At 42.8% G+C, this 23,144-nt stretch overlaps 1 protein-coding gene across 2 annotated transcripts in view; it reads right to left on the bottom strand.

Annotated features, from left to right (window-relative positions):
• SGK2 (serum/glucocorticoid regulated kinase 2) overlaps positions 1-7,198 on the bottom strand; it is a 396,404-nt gene extending 389,206 nt beyond the window's left edge. Inside the window, exon 1 of one of the 2 annotated variants that reach the window (XM_085619218.1) lies at positions 7,012-7,198. Coding sequence is in view for 1 of the 2 variants with exons in the window: in XM_085619215.1 (XP_085475341.1) it covers positions 5,360-5,651 (292 nt within the window). In the remaining variant the exon portion in view is untranslated. Of the gene's footprint in view, positions 1-5,359; positions 5,661-7,011 lie in introns of those variants that run through there. The other variant, XM_085619215.1, reaches the window with a different exon arrangement.
• Positions 7,199-23,144: the final 15,946 nt, after the last annotated feature.

The raw sequence follows: 23,144 nt of genomic DNA, 5'->3' as shown, positions 1-23,144 counted from the left end.
AAATGGATGGGCCTAACAATAGAGAATGCATTTGGCAGCATATATCCCAACAATGTGAAACTATGTGCAACAATTGTGTGCGTGTATAAATGGTGACTCAAGCTGAATTAATGAAAATGCATCGTATCAACATGTCACAAGTCAAATGCGGCTTGCTCTAACAGTCATCTAAAAACAATTTCAAACAAAGCGCTAAATAAGACGAAGTAGAAAGGAGAGCAGGCGAAAATAGACAGGTCGGAAATCATGATAGTTGACAAACTGTACAGGAGCAGCGGAACTCACTGCTCTCTTGAAACTCAGCCCGGTTCAATAACTAAGGAATTAAGAGTGTGATGAGTTCATGCACGCAAGCCCAAAAATAAAAGGAAGTACAAAATCTACCTGTATAATGGCAAAAGGTGGCATGAAAGTCTAGGCCCATCCATTTTGATAAGATTTATGTTTTGCTCCTTATGTTACAATTTTTCCTCCATCTACGTCACCACGTATACACGATTTGATTCACAAGACGCTTATCTTTGTGTGCTGTGAAGTCACGTTTTTTGTACTTTCCACGCCATAGGGTATCCACGAGATTAGAGGTGTCTCCGAAATCCGCACCCCTTTACGTATTTTGTGTTTTTTTGTTTTATGCGTCAAAGTTTGGCTGCTTGTATTTATGTATTTTATTTTATGCTTTGTGTCCTTCCCAGCCCTGAAGAGTCACAATTGTACCACGTTGTGACGAAACACTTGTCGGCTGGTTTTTCTTTCTGTTTTGATCTGGATTGATATATAAATCTCCATTAAGATACTCCTGATGTCGACCTTCATAATATCTGGAAGAAAAGTTCCCTAATATTGGTTTTCACACTAAAACCATCAACCTAATACGTGTGCACAGGACTTGATTCTATATCTACAGTGTGGGTCTTGACCTACACACTGGCAGGGGTTGTTTTGTTTGGGTTTGTTTCCCCTGACCTGACAGCACCGTACTCATTTGTTCACACCCTAGACTCCTTTGCGTACTTGCTTGAGCGCCATTACTTCCTGTCCTTAATCTAAACCCTCCTCTGATTCGAAATTCATTTTTGGCGCCCCTAACGACCTCCTCCTCAGATTTCCTCACTACCACAGGACAAAAGTGCCCCTCATCTCCCTATAACCTCTCTCCAACATACATTTCATTTGTTTTAAAACACTGGTAAAGAGCTAGCTACCAGTAGCTCACAAACCTACTCGTTGGAGAAGCCTGAACTTTATGCACTTAAGCCGGTGACCCTGAGCTCTGGGAGTGCTCAATTTGCCTTTCACCTTAGTCCTCCGAGTGGTTAATGTGACATCTGAGTGGTCATTGATCCTTTCTGCTGAGCCCTCAGTGTCAATTGTGCCCATCACCCTAACTCTTTTAGTCTGTCCTCATTAATTCCTGTGTCCTTTCCTAAACCCCTTTGATGCGCCCACTGCCTTTTCCATGCATCCCCTACATTATCACTAGCTACCGACCTCAACCTTCCGACCTCAACCTTCTGGCCTGTTCTTTCCTATCATTCTAGGCAAGAAATGAGACAAAACGTAAGTTTTCCAACACTTTCCCATTATAGCCACTATGGTGCGCTATCTCCCTGGAGGTAAGGGCTATTGCCCCCATATTTATTTCATTATGAGATGGCACATAGCTTGTTCACCCCCAGCTTTACAAAGAGGATTGCTAATCCCTGTGATTAAATACCATGATCAAGTCAACCATTTATCATCCCTTTGTATCCTTTCTAGTTTAAAAAAACAATCTTGCTACCCACATTATACTATTAAGATTGTATAACTACTCAAATAAACCCTTTTCAGCAACATTAGGAATAGATAATGAAAGACTGGGAAAAACACATAACTTCCTAACCTATTTTATGCAGTTTGCATGCAGCTCTTTGATGACAGTTCCTAACAGTCACTGTTGTATATTAGGGTTGTATCTTATGAACCGCCCTGACAAAAGAATCTCTGTGAAAAAGGCAGTAATTCACTCAGCTATCCACATAAAAAACAGATCTACATGGTAGCGTTCTTTTCAACAGCCATATTAACCCTTTGTTCTACTTTATGCTGAGTCAAAACTGTCACTAGACAAAACTCTGATCTCTCACTAGCAGGAACATTAATCACAAGAGCTATCTTGACATTTTCAAAGCTTCCTGAAAACTGGACTTACAAGGACTTCTACTGCAGGTGTTTTTAAATCGTAAGTTATTGATATACACAGCACCCCCACCTGAGGTCAGCGGCCAGTGCAGCTGCGGTTGCACTGCCCTAAAGCCTAAAGCCAGCTCTGGGAAGGAGATCACGATATAAATGGAGTTGATGTCATTTTACTTGTGTAAGAATTAAATTGCTTATTTGAAACCACTTCTTGTCAAAAAGTATAATGGCATTTTCAAATCATTGCTTTAAACTATACACAAAGGTAAGCATTTATTTGCTAACTTTTCTTTGCTGCTGGTGTTTTAATGTGAATTTCTGTAAAAATGTACTTCCAATAAGCAGTATATTTCAATTAGTACCCACATGAGGTTCTGTGAGTGAAGGGACAGGCTTTCACTCTAAGTTGAGAAGTGTGACCTTTATGCACCTCTCACGTGATGAATACTGGGCAACAGCAGCCTCAGCCCAATGCCCGGGTCTCTACCAGGATCCGAATCAACAATTGTGTTATGGCGCTGTGACACTATTCATGTGCTGTTAGAGCCGCATGTCTCCCACGGTCTAACTCTGTGAGCTGATCTCCGAGTGTAACTGTGTATGACCGTGCTGTCTTGGAGTCCCTGCTGTCTGCTCGTGAGAGAGTGCTGACCTATCCTGGGGTAACTGGCAGTTGTCTGCTCCAGACAGTAGGATGACCTGTCCCGGGGTAACAGTGGTCATTTTTAAACAAATAAGTGCCGGGTCTCTCATCAGGAGGCAGCTTGAACGAGTCCCTTTCTCCTGTTAGCGCCACCTAAAACAGAACCAACTACTAACCGTGAAAGTGGGGAGAGGATGTGGAGTAATGACCAGAGCTGTGACTTCAGAGCTGGGGAACCAGATTCGAGTCTCCACGTCGGCACAACATCCTGTGATTCTGGGCAAATCACTTTATCTCCCCATGCCTACCATAATCAAATGTGTCCTTAACTGATGCTCATGAAAAGTGCCAGTGTGGATGATTACGTGCCAGTGCTGATCCCTGGAAACCACCGGCCCAAATTAAGTATTGGGCAACAGGCAACTGTCTGCTCCTGATACAGTGCTGACCTGTCCAGGGGCAACAGGCAGCTGTCTGTTCATGGCAGAGTGCTGTCCCCATGTAACTTTCAGCTGCCTGCTCGTGGCAGAGGGCTGACCTGTCCCTGGGCAACAGGCAACTGTCTGCTCCTGACAGAGTGCTGGCCTGTCCTGGGGTAACAGGAAGCTGGCTGCTTGTGACAGAGTGCTGCTGACCTACTGCCTTGGAATTACTTCTGTCTCCTCGTGACCTAGGGCTTTCCTGGAGTCAGTGCTGGCTGCTTGTGACAGAGGGTTGAGCTGCTTTCACAGCAGAGGCGCAACTAGAGCCACATTTTGGGGGGGAGGGGGAGGCTAATGAAAATTTCAAGAGGGAGGTTAATTCTTCCAGCAATAGGTAGAGTGGAGATGCAGGGGCTCTAAGAAGGGGTGGAAAAAGAACAAAGCCTTGTTAACAAGTAAATGGTCTTTTAAAGACGTGTGAAGTACTCAGGTGTGGCTGCAATAAGATGGACGCCAGACCAGCCAGCCCACAGCAGCTCAAAAACTGTCTGTGTGTGTGCCCGAGAAGCCGTATCAGCCAGGCTGACACACACGACAGGGGGCTGAAGCCCTTTGAGCCCAACGGGCGTTGCGCGCCTGTTTCACAGTGATACTGCTGTCCATTCATAACAGAGTCTAACCCGCTCTCCCAAAGTCACTTCTGTTTTCCTTTTGACTACAGTGACGTTTTGTCTCAGTGTCACTGCTGGCTGCTCACTACAGAGGAGTGGCCTTCTATCCCACAGTCACTTCTGGCCCCTTCTGATAGAGGGTTGAACTGATGTCACAGTGTCACTACTGTCTGCTCGTGACTCATGGCTGACCAGTACTTAATGTGAGCCGGCCTGTGGTTGCAGGTGAGGCCCACCAGCACTAATTTTTGGTGAAATATACGTATTTTTCCTTATCAGACTACGGCCCAGTGCAAGTGTGGGAAAACACAAAAGGAGGGAAGAAGGAGAAAGAGAAAGGCAGAAAACAGTTACAAAGAAAGAAAGCAGGGATGAAAAATGTAAACACAAGAGATGCCAGAAAAAGCTCAAGGTCATCCATTCTTTTGAAGCTGCACAGGTTAGCCCCTTCTACATTGGCAGAACTGTGTTAATAGAAGGCAACCTTCAGCTTGCTCAAATACTATGCAATTTTCTTCATCGTCAAAATGATTTAGATTTTAACCAAGTGTTCAGGTGAAACCACAATGGGAAAACACGAGTGATGCACTGTAGTGGGTCTCACATAAAAACATTTATAGTGAAATTAGATTGCATACCAAGACACCATTCTTTCCTTCTCCCCACAGTGTTTCACAACAATAGGATGGTCACTAGTGTGATTGTTCAGTTACTTGATCAAATTTGTTTTTCTCAAAGAAATACAAATCGATAAAACTATTAATTGTATGTTAATATTTTTGTATATAGTGTCCTGATAGGTAACTCTGTCTCACCCTAAGGAAGCCCCTAGTTGTCTTTAACATTTGAGCTCAAAACGCTTTGGCACTTTACAACGTATGAAGAGGATGATCAGATTGAATGGGCTTGAAACCCATTGTAAACTTAGTAGGGAACACGATTTAAGGGACACTGTATTAGTATATTGTGGATGAAGCAATCCTACGCATTATTAATATTCAGGGCATTCCTATGGATGAATGCATGAAGATTCAAGATTTGTGATTGTTGCATGTCACATGTGTATATGTTTGTTCAAAAATCTATCATGTCTTTAAATTGTTTTTCAGTCATATAGCAGCTAACCTAGGATGAAAGCCTAAACATATCTTAGCATAAAAAAAGACCGATTAACACCTCAAAGAAAGTCAGTGTATTACTGCTACCAAAGTGTTGATGAACTTATGGTGAGTGGTGGGTACTGTTTTTGTATAGATGTCTTGGTATCACTTCTGTCTGTTTGTGACAGAAGGCTGACCTGTTGACCCGGAGTCACTGCTGTATGCTCATATCAGCAGGCTGACATGCTGACCCAGAGTCACTGCTGTTTGTGTGTAGAAGAGGGCTGGCCTGCTATCAAAGTCAATCAATCATTCAGGGATTTGTAAAGCGTGGCTACTCACCAGTGAGGGTCTCGAGGCGCTGGGGTGGGTGAGGGGGGGACTGCTGATCCGTCTGGGTTTGGAGGTTCAGTCGAAGAGCAAGGTCTTGAGGTCCTTCCTGAATTAGGTGAATGACGCGGATTGCCTGAGGTGGAGAGGCAGGGTGTGCTAGGTCTTGGCGGTGAGGTAGGAGAAGGATCTTCCTCCAGAAAGATCTTCCTTTTTCCAGTGTCACTACTGTCTGCTTCCGACAGAGGTCTGACGCTACTGACTCAGTATCACTGCCTGTGACACAGGAGGACACTTTTCTCATACCGCTGTCCCATTTGGCACTGACACTGGCATGATGTCTGAAGGGCACTCACTGCCAGTGATAAGCGGTCAGTGGCGCTGAAATAATTTTCAGAGTGGGGTTGCTGCCATCATTGTTACATCACTGAAGTCGAAGGATTTGTGAAAAATCCAAGTGTCACACAAAGCATAACTATTTGAAACGACCCATACTCATTCAGCAGGAAAGTAGCATGGGTGTGGTATGTAGGTGAAATGGCCACAAATTTCACAATGACATGCAGTTTTTCTTATAAAAACATAGTGCACAAAAGATAATGTGGGGAAATCGGGTTTCAGTAAATATCATTTACATATCACCAAGTAAATTGTCTTGATTTAATCCCATTAAAACCCTAGTTTCTCTAACGCTTCAGGGTTAAAAAAAAAAGTTACTTCGTTCGTGCTTTGCCAACTGCTGGTATATTTTGAAATATTTGTACAATTCATTTGCAGGTATTTACATTTTGTTGTGTGTTAAGAAAAAAACTGATCTCCTAAAGCCTTTCCTTTCACGCTCCAATCAGTTCACTTTACAAAATGCTCTACATTTGCAGTTAGAGAAAGAAAACACCAATCACCAAGTTAAAAGAATAAGCAGCGATTTATTAGAAGACAGCCTGACATTGGACCTCTGTCTTTGAACGCACCTCAAACATATCAGGATTAAAACAAACTAGAAAGGGCATCTTTCTTGCTCGTTCCCCTTTTATACCGCAACGTGGTTATTTTGGGAGTGCCTATGCAGGTGGTTGATTTCCTAGCCCCTCCATTGCAGTGTTAGAGACTTTGACGCTGATTTTCAGACAGTGTTGCCCCTGTGTGATGCCTGTGAGAGAATGCTTGTCTCCTGACTAGGGCTGTGCATAATCTCTCTCTCTCTATATATATATATATATATAGTCTTGTGTAAACGATGATTATTGGTCTCCGAATATAATAAATAGGTCCTTTCTTTTTTTCTCTGTGTTGCATGCGCTGCGTCATAAACACCCGGATGACTTTGTACATTAGAGCGGTTATCTCACGAGCCTTTCGCTTACAAGGTGAAATGGCACCTACGGTGTTCAGGGAGATGAACACCAATGCCCCATATTCGGGAAACTCCAAATTCTCGCGAGAATCAGAGATTTTACACAAGAAAAAATAACGGGCAGCCTTACTCCTGACTTCCCTATCCCCTGGTCACCCTGTCTGATGGAAGGCTGCACTCCCTACTGCCTGCCAAGTATTTTCTCCTTTCAGTGTCCAAAGGTTAAGTCACGTGTAACAAAATGCCTTCACTAAAATATCAGGAAAGTAGATGTACATGCTGTGCCTCATTTGTTAAATTCTGTGTTTACCTGGAGCAGCAGGAGTAGTTGCCGGCCGGAGGACTTGTAGTCAAATGAACTCTTTTTGCACTTTGGAAACGCTGGACGTCTGGCTGAACCCAACTCTGCTGGGCTTGTTTCACGTTACAGCGCAGTGCTTTTTTTTTTTGCCCTGTTTTCGTTATGTTGTTCTTCTGGGTGAGTCGGTCTGAAGGTCAAATGACTATATTTCCCAGAGAGTGGTTTATTGCAGATAGTAAATGATTACCCTCAGGGCCTTAGGCAGCGTTTTACTGCGGGGGTGGGGTGGGGGCGGGGGTGGCGGGGGGGTTGGGGTCTGGGCAGGGGTTTGAGGCATCAGGGTAGTTAGTACACAAAGCAAAAACAAAAATCAAAAACACAAAACGTCGACGCACAGTAAGCTGTTATATTAATACGTATTTTTTCTGGTAGTAAAACTACATTCTTAGCATTGTGTTTAGCACAATTTCTCCGACCAAGGACTATTGCTCGCTCGAGGATGAGATTACCCGCGGTAGAAGCCGACCTAACTGCAATTTCAAGACCCAAGAACCGAGGTGGGTAGTGGAGCGTGGACTCAAAAGAGGAAGGAGCAGACTGAAGCAGGAATGTGCAGGGGCGTAGCTACCAATGGCGCAGCAGGTGCAGTGGCACCGGGGCCCAGCGGCCTTGGGTGCCGTCAAGCCCAGTTTATTATTATGTTTTACTAGCCGCCCAGCAGTGATTAATGGGGCCCTCTGCCACCTTGCACCCATGCCCACTGCACTCTTGCTACGCCACTGGCGACGTGGATGTTCTTGGTCTGTACTTCCTTGTCCCCTGCTGAAGAGAGCCTTTTAAATGACTAATTCTCAGTTTATACTCCCTGCCACATTTTATAGGGGAAGTCAGTTAACCTAGTTTAAAAAGTGTTCAGATGACAGTGAAAACAGAGCGCTGATTAATTTCATGGCAGCAAATATCTTTGTTCTAAGTCAGCAAATATACCAGGTTCCCAGTGTTAGGGACAATCTAGAACAGACTCACCACCCCACAGAGTGGTCTCTGAGAAGGGGGCTCGCTGCTTGGATCATAGACCGCAGGAAACACGAATGGGGTATCCACTGTAAGTGCATTCAAGGTTGTAGGTGTATGCCACTATATCGCAGCTAAGACATTGATATGCAGAATCATTCCATCCACTACAATGCCTTTCACCGCATCGTCAAGGTAAGCATATATTTGCTATTCTTAACCCCACATGGGCTTACCTAGACACACCTTGACAGGTAGTGGTGAGGTAGTAAGTGCACTAGATATTTCAGCCGCAATATAGTGGTAGAGAACCAAGGTTATATGCCCCAGTACTAATATTGGAGCCACCTTCCACATGTCCATAGTGGTTTATCAGCTTTGGGTTCCTACCAGAGCAGGGCTCAGGGTAGCTGCTTGCTTTAGACACTCAGATTTTCTCACAAATTGTCCGATTTCCAACATACCTGCTCATCAAGATCTCCCACTAACCTCCATGTTCTTCTTCTCAGGGTTCACTTTGGAGCTGAGGTTTGTCTCAACTACCTTCTTTTTCATTTTGGTTCCTTCATATTATATTTTAAACATTGTCATTTAATTTCTGCCTTTTAAAGGTTGCCTATGTTTGTCCAAAATGATATCATTTTTGTGCTTCCTGCTTTTCACCCACACCGTACGTTTTGTAGAGCACCTGCTTCCCCTTCATGGTGATTATGGTGTGATAGCACTCCCATGGATTATTGTGTTACTTGTACCCTTCATCACATTTTTTGAGATGTGCCATCTGGGGTGACCTGAAGAACACAGTTGACCGCAACGAGGTTGCTACGCTACTTCTCTTGGACCTCTCGCCTGCATTTGACACAGTTGACCATGACATTCTGAGACAAAGACTCTACGACGCTGACATAGAGGGGACTTCTGTAGACTAGATCGCATCCTACCTTTGCAACAGAACTAATGTCATCCATACCCCACCTTTCTCGTCCAAACCGTACTCCACAAAAGCATGGGTCCCTCAAGGCTCTATCATCTCGCCAATGCTTTTCAACATCTACATGAAATCATTACCAGCACTGATCAATCAGTTTCACCTCACTTGCTATAACTATGCAGATGACACGCAAATAATCCTTCAACTGGAATGCCCCAAAGACATTGAAACCTCTACAATTTTCAGTTGTCTCAGAGCCGTGGATCAATGGATGACGTCGAGCCATCTCAAATTGAATGCTTCCAAAACAGAAATTCTCGCGCGTGGTGAATGAAAACATTATGACCCACTCGCCACCTGGCCTGATGATCTGAGAACATGCCTAAAGTATCAAAGGAAGTAAGAAACCTCGGAATGACCATGGACTTTAATTGATGAATGCCCAAGTGGACAAACTAGCAAGATCAAGCTTTGTTACTGTAAAAACTCTGTGACAAACCTTCCTGCATTTCGGATTTCCACACATGGTCCAAGCTACCATCTCCCTTGTTATGTCCAAACTCAATTGGGCAAATAGACTCTACCACGGATCACCTTTAATGACCATGAAAAGACTACAACAGATTCAGAACTCGGCTGCCAGACTGCTCACATATAAAACTGCAAGACTACATCTCCCCTGCCTTGAAAGCCCTGCATTGGTTACCAGTGGCTAGAAGATCCACGTTCAAGCTGCTTTGTATCACCCACAAAGTGATACATGCAACGGGATCGCTCTTCATCAGCAATAAAATCACAAAACACACTCAACAAAGGAACCTTCACTCTAGAGTGGTACCTCGTTTCAAAATCCGAAGATACTCGAAAAAAACTATGGGTGGGACAACCTTCTCTGTTCAAGCAGCCAAACTATGGAACTCTTTACCCCCAACATAAGATCTACTGATAACCACCTTATCTTCAGAAAACTACTCAGGAATTGGCTCTTCCCAACTAAAGCACCATAGGCAAACAGAAATATACAGCATATCCCTCTGTATATAAGCATTTACTTGTACTATAGCTCTACGTGTATTGCTTTGTATAAACGTGTAGAATATTTGTTTGAAAAAACTCCTAATATATAGATATTCATTAGTTCTGCGAAACAAATGTACATATTACTGATAATTACATTATTCTATGTTTTTAACATGCATATAAGTGACTGCATTAATCAGTACGTTTTTTATCATAACTATTTATCTACAATTGCTTCACTATTGAATCACAAAAAAATATATAAACAAATAAATAAAATAAATTTTAAGTACAACACTTGAAAGCCAGAGTTTATTTAATGCATCTTTAATCTACATATGCTTACTTCCTTTGCTCATTTATATATCTTCCATGTACTTATGGATCTATATATTTATTACTTTTCTTTGAATTTAGCATATCCGCTGCACTACCCTATTTTTCACCCTATACCTCTCTCAATATATCCTCTACCTCAACTCTCTGACTCATATCAAACCTCTTTCTACTACTCTTTCCAATGCATTACCCTATTTCTCACCCTACAACTCTATCATTATATCCTCTACCTCTGCTCTCTCATTCATCCTACACCCCATACCACTACTATGATCCCCAAAATACTCCTTTCTAGACTCTACCCTACTCCTTCCCTCCTTGCATCATCTCATACCTCTTTCACTATTCCGATCCCCCAAAACAAGCCTTTCTAAACCCTTCTCTCTGATTCTCCCCCCTCCGCACCCTTTCTACTCATCTCAAGCCTCCTCCTACTGCTATGACCTCCAAAACAAACCAACAAAAAAGTCTAAATCCTTCCCACTTCTATCCCTCCACTATCCTTATCAATCCAAATAACAGAGTAACATGTCCACCTCTCAAATTAATTTCATATTTCACTATACTAATTCACCACTAATCCTCTATGGGTTCCTGAGTAGCATGCCACTTGCCAAAAAAGAGCTTCACCACCTCATCAGGTGTAGCAAGCCCTATATAAATGCAAACCTTTTTCCCTCTTCTATCTCTCTGCTATTCTTCTCAATCCAAATAACTGACTAAAATTTCCACCACTCAAATTACTTTCATATTTCACTATATGAATTCACTACTAATCCTTTATTCGGTTCTGGAGTAGCGTGCTACATGCAAAAATAGCGCTTCAACACCCCATCAGGGGTAGCAAGTGTTATATAAATACAAACCTTTTCCCTCTTCTATCTCTCCACTATCCTTCTGAATACAAATAACTGACTAACATATCCACCACTCAAATTACTTTTATGTTTGACTATACTAATTCACTGCTAATCCTTTAAGGGTTCCAGAGAAGCGTGCTACTTGCCGAAAAAGCGCTTCAACGCCTCTTCAGGGGTAGTAAACGCAATATAAATGCAATTACAATGCAAGATAATTTTATGTGATATGAAGTGCAATATAAATGAAATTAAAGTGCAATAGAATAAATGTAAAAATAAACTATACCAATAAAATTAATACCATGTGACACAGGTGAAATGGACAGAAATTACACCAGATGTGGTCTTTGCTTTGTAATATAGATTGAGGGGAATAGATTTAATGCAGTGTGTTAGAGACAAAGTTTTAAGTGGCCCATCAGCAAGCCGTTTTTTATTCTAGCTAACTGGCTCCACCCACTATAGATGATAGTTGAAAATAAATGTCCATTGTCACCACACTCCTTTGCAATGATTTGTTACCTGGGTGTTTCACCATAATATTGATATAACAATGTTGTTGCTCTATAATGTTGTGGAAATAATAGTATGATGTCAAGAATATCGCTATACTTAATATCACAAGTAAGAATATTGTCTTTTATGTCTCTTAAATAATATTGAGATAAGTAATATAGATTACTTCAATAACGTTGTATAAAATGACAAACCAATTCAAATCTACCCGGATTACACAAGAAAGGTCCAGGATCGTCATAACAGTTTCCCGGGAGTCAAACGCAGGATGCTTGAACAGGACATCAAATAAAACCTGATGTTCTCAGCAAAACTTAGAGTACAATATGGTGAAACAGAGTTCTTTTACGAGACTCTGCAGGAGGCTGAGGCCTGGATGGACTCCGAGTGTCTTGGACAAACGGTTCATAACCATGCATGCATGAGCAAAGGAAAAGGAGAAGACGGACTTCGGCCCGGAATAAAGGGTCGCCAAAGAGACGGTCGCAGGCTCCAGATGTGCACACTGGGGGTCGTATACTGGTGGGCGCTGGTGGCACCCTATATGCGGAAGGGGGAACCCTTGGAGATATAGAACTCCTAGTGAGGAGATAGGTTCTTGGTCCCTCCTTAGATGCTATTACTATGAGAAGGCATGTCCTCTAGAGTAATTGCTGTGCCGTAATTAATAGGGGGCATCTGCCTATGGGTTGGATGGAAATGAAACCTAAAAGTTTCTCTATTCGATTTTTGTCAAGTTTTTTTTTGCACAATTGCAATGTTGATATTTGTTCAAGTGGGAGGGGAAGCATTCATGTCACTAAATTATTTATGAGACTGTCGTTGATTGTTTGTTCATGCTCTACCAGTTGGGTGGTTTTCTAATGATGTCAAATGGAAGGCGATACAAGCAGTTATAAGTTTGTGACATGGAGTGTTCTTGGGCCAAATAGTTATGTGAAATGAAATGGTGTGCATGCGTATCGGCTTAGATATGGGGTGTCGATAGCGTTCCTTCAAGAAACTCACTTGTGTGGGGATTGTTGTATTAAATATGTCAGGAGACGCTTAGGGGGAAAATATATGTTACCTCCTACTCAGGGTATGCCAGAGGTGCACTAATATGGGTGGCGTCGGGAGTCCCATTTAAGCCCATGAGAGCCTGCCTGGATGCTGATGGTCGCTATGTCATGGTGGAGGGTACTCTTGAATCGCATAGCTTGTGCTTTATAAATGTTTATGCTCCAAATGTTGATGATTATGCCTTCTTGGTTGCGATGCTGGGGACAGTTGAGGTTTCCCCTGAAGTAGAGATTGTAATGGGGTGATTTTAATTGTGTCTTGAATGGCAATATAGACAGATCCCCTCCTTGCACAGATGCCAAACCTAAAACCGTAGTCACACTACACCAGATGAAGTGTAGTCTGGGGTTGGTGGATATCTGGTGCCAGAGATATCTGTCCATGCATACATAGTCCTGTTATACCCAGCGACAGACATACAGTCAGCTGGATTATTTCTTCATACACACTACTGCAGTCCATAGAATCAAAGATGTTAAATATATGGCCCGTTACCTCTCGGACCATTCTCCACTATTGGTTATGTATGCACTTCATAGACCAATACCGAAAATACCACTTTGGAGGCTCAACACAGACACACTTAATGGCCCTATATTCCAGGATACCTTATGCAGGTAATTGGAGGAATATTTGGAGCTCAACTGGGAATCCACAGACAGAAGGGCTATGGAATGGGATACCATGAAGATGGTTGTTTCAGGGGTTTGCATGTCAACCACAGTGGGTATTAGGCGCACATTGAAAAATTACCTGACTAGACAAGAACAAGTGTTATTGACATTCGAAAAATCGATCCCCGCGAATACGGCTGGTATAACAGAATGGAACAACCAACGACAAACGGTTGTGTAATTATGAGACCAATTGGATAAGCATGCCTGGAGTACAAGCCGGAGACACTGGTGTATAGAGGAAGATAAGTCTGGGTGCCTTCTGGCGTGGTTAATACGTTCAGAAAAGCAAATGCAGCCTGTCCTGGAGGTGTGGGACAGAGGGGGTAACTTGGTACATATACGCAACAGGAGATAAATACTGTATTTGCAGGAACATTTGAGGGAAGTGTACTCGGAGCCGCAGCAGGTGGTGGGAACCCAGGAAATGACTGCCTATCTGGAAGGTCTTTCGCTCCTGTGTTTCACCATGGAGAATCAGGAGGCTTTGGGTGCCCCAGTAAACAAACAGGAATTGATGTGTGCTGTAAAGGCCCTAAACTTCGCTAATTCGCTGGGTGTACTGTAGGTGGCCTCCTGGCAGAAAGTTATCGACAATTTCCAGGTATCCTGATTGATGAGTTGCTGATGGTCCTCACAGAGGCCTTAGAAAGACAGGAACTACCACGTTCCATGTGAGAGGCCCTAATAGCGGTTGAACCTAAGCCTGGTAATGACCCCATGGAGGCGGGTTCTTATAGACCCCTCCCTATACTGAACGTGAACCTTAAACTCATTAGCCAGGTGTTGGCAGCGAGACTCCCACAACTGATACACGAGGATCAGTCAGGTTTCATACCTGGTAGAGATACTCTTCATAACATTCTCCGATTGGCACACGTTATGCACTCGCTGCAGTTGGAAAAGGACAATTATGCCCTGGCGTTTTTAGATGTAGAGCAGGCTTTCAATTCTGTAAGATGGGAATATGTCTGACAGGTCCTCCATAGAATGGGTTTGGGCTCCCAATGTATAAACTGGATCAGATTGCTATATGTGAACCCATAAGCCAGGCTACGTTTGGGATGGTATGTCTCTGATATGATTGCCTCGTAGCATGTCACGAGGCAGGGCTCCCCTCTGTCCCCCTTGATTTTCACAATAGTTATGGAACCTTTAGCCTGCAGACTGAAACAGGTCCTTAGGGGGTGGGGAATAGGAACGTGGGCGACTGAGCATGTCATTACACTGTATGCTGACGATACTATGGTATACTTTAGGCAGCCGGATCTCTCGGTCCCACTGTTACTGAATGCACTGAAGGAGTTTTGGAAGGTCTTTGGGCTGCAGATTAGTAGACCATGGGGCTTATTTACAAGCCTCTTGCGCTGCCGGTGCATCACTTTTAACATAGGAAAAAGTGACATACCAGCGGCGCAAGGAGCTTGTAAAGAAGCCCCCATGTCTTTATTGTTCCCACTACGACAGCATAAGAATTTACAGCCGGAAATGCTCCCATGGGTGGAGTTGCATTGGACAGTGAACAAGGTCTGCTGTCCGTAATGTGAGGCTGTTAAGGCCAATTTACAATTTTTTATACATGGTCTGGTGATATCCACTGGTGGCAGCCTACTGTGAAGAGGTACTGACACAGCTTACATGTGAAACGGGGTGTGATGTCCCTCCAACACTTAATAAATGCTTGCTGAACTTGCTGCCTAAAGACCCGAAGCGAAAACTGAGCAAACGTTTTACAGTACTGGGTCTCACGGTGGCAAAACGACGTATATCGATCCACTGGATGAGTAGTAGGCCTCCAACTAGGGAGCACTGGGACAGGGTTCTAAGGAAATGGGCAAGCGCAGAAGAAGAACATATGAGAAAAGCAAGGAAAGAAGATAAGCTACCTGAAGTACTGCTTGCATGCTGAATGATGCTACTGGGCTTGTTGGATCCGGATAACAATGCACAGTCCACACCTGTACAGACAGGGGATTTGGGACGAGAGGAAGGGCTGGAGGTATGGGACCAGACAAGGCTTACCCCTGTTTGATAATAAACAGTATTATGGGTGGTCTCACCATGCCGAGCAAACATGCACCATATGTACAATACACAAGGAATGTAGTTTATTCTATACATGGAAGCCTCAAGAGTGGGGGGTAGGGGGTTATAAGATGATGTGTTAAAGTTTGCAAATGCTTTATTCGCTTTACATGTCACACAGTCGGATGATAAGCTTGACCGATAATTTCCTGTATTTGAAGAATGCTAATGAACTCAACAAAGACATACATAAAAAAAGTTGTATAAAATATCTATTTTTCTTTTGTTATAAGTATATATCTCATAGCCTCTCTGTTAGTGATGTCAAAGCAATTATCTTGTTAAAAAAATACTCACCTTTTCCAAGATAGAGCAGAAACTCTTCACTTCCACATCTCAGGAAGGAGACACAAGAGGAATAAGAGAAGTCTTGGTCCTAGAATACTTCTGTTTATAGGATTTGGTGAGTGAGGGAAGATGCAGTCCATTTAAATTATTTGATTGGGCCTGAAACTTTTAAGTGGATCCAGTTTCTCTCCTGTACGGCAACCCATCAACTTGCAACAAGATACAGTAGGGACTAAACTGGGAAATAAACAGATTACGATAGATCTTTGTATAAGATTTAGCGGAGGTCAGAGCTAAACCACTGTTTTATGCTCCAGCCAAAAGGGCATGCCCCTCAAGGCTGGAAAAGCCCACTAGGGCTCCAGTGACATCTAAATCTGAAGCAAATTGCTACAAACATAATAGTCACTGGCATCCAGGTCAATACTAAGAAGCTAAAAAAAAACGTTTTGTTTAGAGAAATTTCAGTATTAGTTGAAATCCAGTACAGTAAGGTTAGTGAAGGAATATATCTACATGGGACTAACATTCAGAAGGACAAGTTCCACACACCCATAACTAGTCAGAGCAATAAAGGCAAGATTGTCGCTGGAGATGATGCTAGATATGTCTCGCCCACACCAGTTGCTCAGAGCACCAAGGGGAGACTCTAGAATGCATGTATCGTTCTGATTTTGAGTTTGATCAGCAGATTTTCCATCCATCTTTCCGGTGAACTCGTATCCTCAGCCAAGGCAACTGTTGAAAACCCACCAAATTTAATGATACTCACCAAGGTGGAGGAGGAGTCTCAACCTAAATGGATGTTGATTGAAGCCTTTACCACATAATGCCTTTACCACGTATATACCTTTATCATACATCCCTTTACTATGCAAGGTAAGCATATTTAATGTAAATGTGTATATGTGTATATGTATATATATTACCTACTGGCGGTCACCAGTAGGTAGATATAGTTAGGACCTATTTTCCATAGGAAATCCGCAACATTCTATTTGGAATAACGTTGGCGCCGATTGACGAATCTTCGCGAAATTTTCCAAACTTTTGGCCAGCTCCGGTCCGCTCCTATCGGGGGCCGAGAAAAATGGGGGGTCCCAAAACGCATTTTCCCCATGCATTTCCCCATTGGACCTTTTGACGCAGCTACAGGCCGAACTGCTGAATGGAATTACACCAAATTTGGCAAAGAGGTAGTCCTCAGTTCAGACTCGTGCCTTTTGCTTAAATGGTGTAAATCTGTTCAGTAGTTCCTGGGAAAATCAAAGGTAAAATCATAGATATATCTATGGCCTCGGAGGATCCGCGCACCCTCCCCGCACCCAGCTCGCACACTGCCATGCACGAGCTGTATTCTAATTGTCTGTCAACACTCCAGATCAGGAAGTGTTAGCAGCCATCTTGTGCCTCGGTAGAACCGAGGCACAAGAAACCTATAAAACAAACGCGAAAAACGCAAAAAGGGGGCAGGGTAGAAACACCCTGACCCCCTAGGCCTGCTCAGGGGGTCCCACAAGGGCCCCCAGGGCCAAAAAAAGCATTTTCTTTTTTAAATCGGCGAGATTCGTGCACCCAGCGCGAATTTCGGACGAAAATTTAAAAAAAAGAAGCGCGGGGCTCCCGTGCTTCTTTGGTAATTGGCCCCCGGGGGGGCCAAATCCCGGTACAGAATTAAAAAAAGTGTGGGGGGTCCCAATCCCCCCCACACTGCCCCAGGGACCGCCACACTGGGGCTTCTTGAAAGTGGGTAGGGGGCTCACAGCCCCCCCAGCCGCAGGGACCGCCACCCCCGGGTCAACTTGTCAATGTGGGAGGGGGGCGACGCGGCCCCCCTACTGGAGCCTTGAATATGCCCTGGGGACCGCCACCCCCCAGGGACGGCTCCTGTAGTGTCCCAGGGTGCCCACACATGATTGATTTTCACATGGGGAGCAGCATGTTAGTTGCTCCCCATGTGGAAAAGCAATACCGTCTCCCGCAGGGCTCGGGGAGCCGGCTGGGACCGTGGGGGGATTGGGGACCCCCCACGGCCCCCAACAGAGGCCAGGCCCCGGGGGATGGGGTCCCGGGGCCCTAAGTGGCCTAGGAAGGGGGCCACGCGACCCCCCTCCCAGATTAAAAAACTTAAAAAAAAAAAAACAATGGCTGGCCCCAGGGAATAGAGGAGGGGTGCTACACAGCTCCCCTCCATTAAAAAAAGGGCCATGCCCCGGGGGATGTGGTCCCCGGGGCAAATTATGGCCTCGGGAGGAGGGCTACGTGGCCCCCTTCCCGATTTTTTTTTTATAAACAAAAATTGGGGGCAGACCCTGGGGGATGGGGTCCCCAGGGCCAAAAAAATGGAAAAAGAAGGGGGGCTACACAGTACCCCTTCTAAAAAAAAAGAAGAAAAAAAAAAGACTGGGATCGGGCCGGAGGCCACGCCCTCTCCTTAAACCACTCTGCAAACGCGCCCCCTGGCGCGTTTGCAGAGGTGGAACTAATTCCCCTTGAATACTGGGGGTCCCTGGGGGCCAACTAGCCCACCAGGAACCTCCAGTATGCGCCAGGGGGCTGCGTTGCAGAGAGGTGTAATGAGGCCACGCCCCTTTTTACACCTCTCTGCAACGCAGCTCCGTGGCGCTTACTGGAGGTACCTGGTGGCCTAGTTGGCCTCCAGGGGACCTCAGGATTCAAGGGGACTTAATCTCCCAACTTAAAATGCTCCACGGGTCGCGTTTGCACAGTGGTGAAGGTAGGGATTGGGGCCTGAGGTGATACTGTGCAAACACGCCCTGTGGCGCGTTTAAGTTGGGGAATTCATCCCTCTTCAATCCAGAGGTCCTCTAGGGGTCAACTAGCCCACCAGGTACCTCCAGTAAGCGACACGGAGCTGCTTTGCAGAGTGTTGTACTCACCTGTTATCAAGAGAGAACACAGGGCTGCATCTTTTAGCCCAGCACTGACTCTGAAAAGTAATTGTAAGCGTACTTACTAGTAACTTGTATTTCCTTCCATAGGAATCCATTGTGTGGTTTTCACCAAAAAAGTTTCTGTGTCCATTTTTGAAACGTACAAATATTCCTCCAAAATCAGCCGAACTATGAATTCCAATTTACTCACCTGTTATCAGGAGAGAACCCAGTGCCGCATCTTTTAGACCAGCACTGACCCTGAAAAGTAATTCTGAGCGTACTTACCAGTAACTTGTATTTCCTTCCATAGGAATCCATTGTGTGGTTTTCACCAGAAAAGTTTCTAAGTGTCCATTTTGAAACTTACAAATATTCCTCTAAAATCAGTTGAACTACGAATTCCGATTTACTCACCTGTTATCAAGAGAGAACCCAGGGCTGCATCGTTTAGCTCAGCACTGACTCTGAAAAGTAATTGTAAGCGTACTTACTAGTAACTTGTATTTCCTTCCATAGAAATCCATTGTGTGGTTGTCACCAGAAAGTTTCTGTGTCCATTTTTGAAACGTACAAATATTCCTCTAAAGTCTGCCGAACTACGAATTCCAATTTACTCACCTGTTATTAGGAGAGAACCCAGTGCTGCATCTTTTAGACCAGCACTGACCCTGAAAAGTAATTCTAAGCGTACTTACCAGTAACTTGTATTTCCTTTCATAGGAATCCATTGTGTGGTTTTCACCAGAAAAGTTTCTAAGGGTCCATTTTTGAAACGTCCAAAATTTCCTCTAATATCAGCCGAACTACGAATTCCGATTTACTCACCTGTTATCAGGAGAGAACCCAGGGCTGCATCTGTAAGCCCAGCACTGACCCTGAAAAGTAATTCTAAGCGTACTTACCAGTAACTTGTATTTCCTTCCATAGGAATCCATTGTGTGGTTTTCACCAGATAAGTTTCTAAGGGCCATATGTAGGTGGCCTAACATTTACCACTTCATAAATACCGAATTTTACCGATTCGGTATTTATGAAGTGGTAAATGCTATGTAGGTAATCCATCGGTAATATTTACCGATTCGGAATGGGTCGGTATTTTAGAATCGGTATTTACCGATTCGGTAATGGTAACTGGCTTCCCATTGATTCCTATGGGCCAGGAGGCCCATAGGAATCAATGGGAAGCCAGTTACCATTACCGAATCGGTAAATACCGATTCGGTAATGGGGGGAGCACAATCAAGGGTGGCAGGGTGTCACAGTGACACACTGTTGCACCCCTGATTCCTGCATGTGTGCACATGTGGCACACATACATGCCCTAAGGGCATGTATGTCTGCCACATTGCACACTTCTAAGTGCACAAAAATGCTTTTTCAAAGCCATTCGTCATTTGCCACCAACTTTTAGTTGGTGGTAAATAACGAATCCACACAACACCCACACACTCCCCCTACATCTCATTTCAGGATTCGGTATTTACCGAATCGGTAAAATTACCGATTCGGTAATTTTACCGATTCGGTAAATTACCGAATCCTGAAATGTGCCCCCTACATACCAAAAGCCTGAATACCGGTCGGTAATGGGATTTTTACCGAAAATCGGCCGTTACCGACCGGTATTGGGCTTCCTACATATGGCCCTAAGTGTCAATTTTCACAAACTAAAAATATTCCTAAAAAATCGTCTGTATGACTTAAACACATTCTTTCAACTGTTTACAGGAGATTGGCCAGTGCTGGATCCAGGATCTACCACTGAGTAAGAAAAAGTAACGATAACACTACTTACCTGCTAAGTGATTTTTCTGTCATAGGATAACATTGGTGATTCTATGTGAAAAATGTTCTGTCAACTTTTAAAATGGAATAATATTCCTTAAAAATCACTACTGTAACCAAAAGGCTTTTACTCAACTGCTTACAGGAGATGTCCAAGGACTGAATCTAGGATCCAGTCCTCTGGTTAGAAAAGTAATCCATAAAGTAACTAATTGCATTTGACTAGAAATTCACATTGAGCTCAATGTTGCATTGTGTTTGAAATTGTGTTGCCCATTGCAACAACTGTAACTACTGTACTTAAAAGTCTATTGCCTATTTGCAAAGTATTTAAACTAAAGTAATTCATTCTGAGAAAGTATATTTTGTATTGTAATGTATAATGTAATTAAAAAAATAAAATATCTAAAAATAAACAGTTTACAAAATGTAGTAAATCAGTATCAAAATAATCAGTATAACAATTAATACATTAAAAATTGTCATTTACAAAACCTTAGAAATTCATTGAAAAAACAATAGGTTTTATAGTTGTTATAGCTAGCTGGACATTTCACTTGAACAAAACCATTGAAATTCCTCCGATATAGTTAGTTGTACTAACTACATCTCGCGTGCCCGCAATTCACTGCTCATGATGTCACATATTACATAATTCATGACATGGTCAGTGACATCACTGATGACATCTGAAATGACATCACTGATGATATCATCCACGTGACAATCAGATACACCTCATCATACAGTAGTATAACCTTTCATCACTCACTGTAAAATACAGAGTGCCAGATTTAAAACCATTGACACACCAATACATGTTTCTAAACACCCACTCAGTGATTCCTAGATCTATACACACATCTAATCACTTACCTATAGATTCACTCATACATTCTGTCAATGATCAATAGAACACTATCAAATATACTTATACACCTACATCGACATTACACACCAGCACACATCCTAATCACTTATGAAGTCATCCTACTCACTTATGCAAACAATGGATCATACTTACTTTTACTTAGCTATACACTTATAAAAACACCACTTCATCTATTCATATAGAAAATAACTCATACTTAGTGTGTTATAAAAACACTATTACAAGTATACAGTTATCCATACAGTCACTCATGCAATCACTGAGTCTTATATATACTTACTTATATACAACAACTGACACATACACTGGCTTTTATTTTTCTAGTTTGTTGGACATGTACCATTGAGACATATATTTGCTAATCGCCACACCCATAAAGATTTTCACTCACCCAAACAACTGTTATAACATGTAGTTTTAACTTCATATACCTACTGAATCAACTATTCACACATCTTTGGGCAGTGACACACCCACCACAGAACCACACACACATTCACTCTCCCATACAAATACTCAGATAACTAATCAATAAATAATATAGACTTTCACGTAGCTAGTAACCAACTAGTGCAGCAGTTTACACAACAACTGACAAGTATATTTAGTGAGACACTATAAATTATTTAAGTAAACAGTCAATCACACTGCTACTAAATCCTCAATCCAGATATTTATATTTATATATCCACTCATTCTTCAATGCAAATTGCTAGATATATAATACATATTTAAATAATGAACCACACCACATTCACTGGATGATGTCATCAGTGATGTCATCAGTGATGTCATTTGAGATGTCATCAGTGATGTCACTGACCATGTCATGAATGATGTAATATGTGACATCATCAGCAGTGGATTGCGGGCGCTCAAGATGTAGTTAGTACAACTAACTATATCGGAATAATTTCAATGGTTTTGTTCAAGTGAAATGTCCAGCTAGCTATAACACCCCTAAAACATGTTGTTTTTTCAGTGAATTTCGAATGTTTTTTTAAATGCTAATTCCTAACTATATCAGGCCTGAAACCTATGTTTTTTTCAGTGAATATATATATATATATTCACTGAAAAAACCATAGGTTTCACACACGTTATAGTTACGAATTAGCATTTAAAAAACCTTGCAAATTCACTTAAAAAACCATAGGTTTCACACATGTTATAGTTAGCTGGACATTTCACTCGTAAAAAAACCAATGAAATTCCCCCGTTATAGTTAGTGCAGGCAACTATAACTCACGCGACCGCAATCCTCTGCTGATGACGTCAGATATTACATCACTGTATTTAGACACTTATTTACCCATGTCTTCTTCCATTAATCTTTAGCTATACATATATTACAAATATTTATTTTTCATAAAGACACATATGTCATCAGTGATGTAATATCTGACGTCATCAGCAGAGGATTGCGGTCGCGTGAGTTATAGTTGCCTGCACTAACTATAACGGGGGAATTTCATTGGTTTTTTATGAGTGAAATGTCCAGCTAACTATAACATGTGTGAAACCTATGGTTTTTTAAGTGAATTTGCAAGGTTTTTTAAATGCTAATTGGTAACTATAACGTGTGTGAAACCTATGGTTTTTTCAGTGAATTTGTACGGTTTTTTAAATGCTAAGTTATGTATTTATTACATTTTTTTCAGGTTTTTCACCGTGCGCGCACCGAGCACCCACGGTTCGCCGTTCACGCACCGTGCGCGCCCCTCACGATTTTTAAAAAAAATAAAAATTGTTTTTTTCACCCTTGGGGGTCCTTCTGTG

This window comes from Triturus cristatus, chromosome 7 (assembly GCF_964204655.1).
Source record: "Triturus cristatus chromosome 7, aTriCri1.1, whole genome shotgun sequence".
Taxonomy (NCBI): domain Eukaryota; kingdom Metazoa; phylum Chordata; class Amphibia; order Caudata; family Salamandridae; genus Triturus; species Triturus cristatus.
This window is presented reverse-complemented; position numbering and strand designations above follow the sequence as displayed.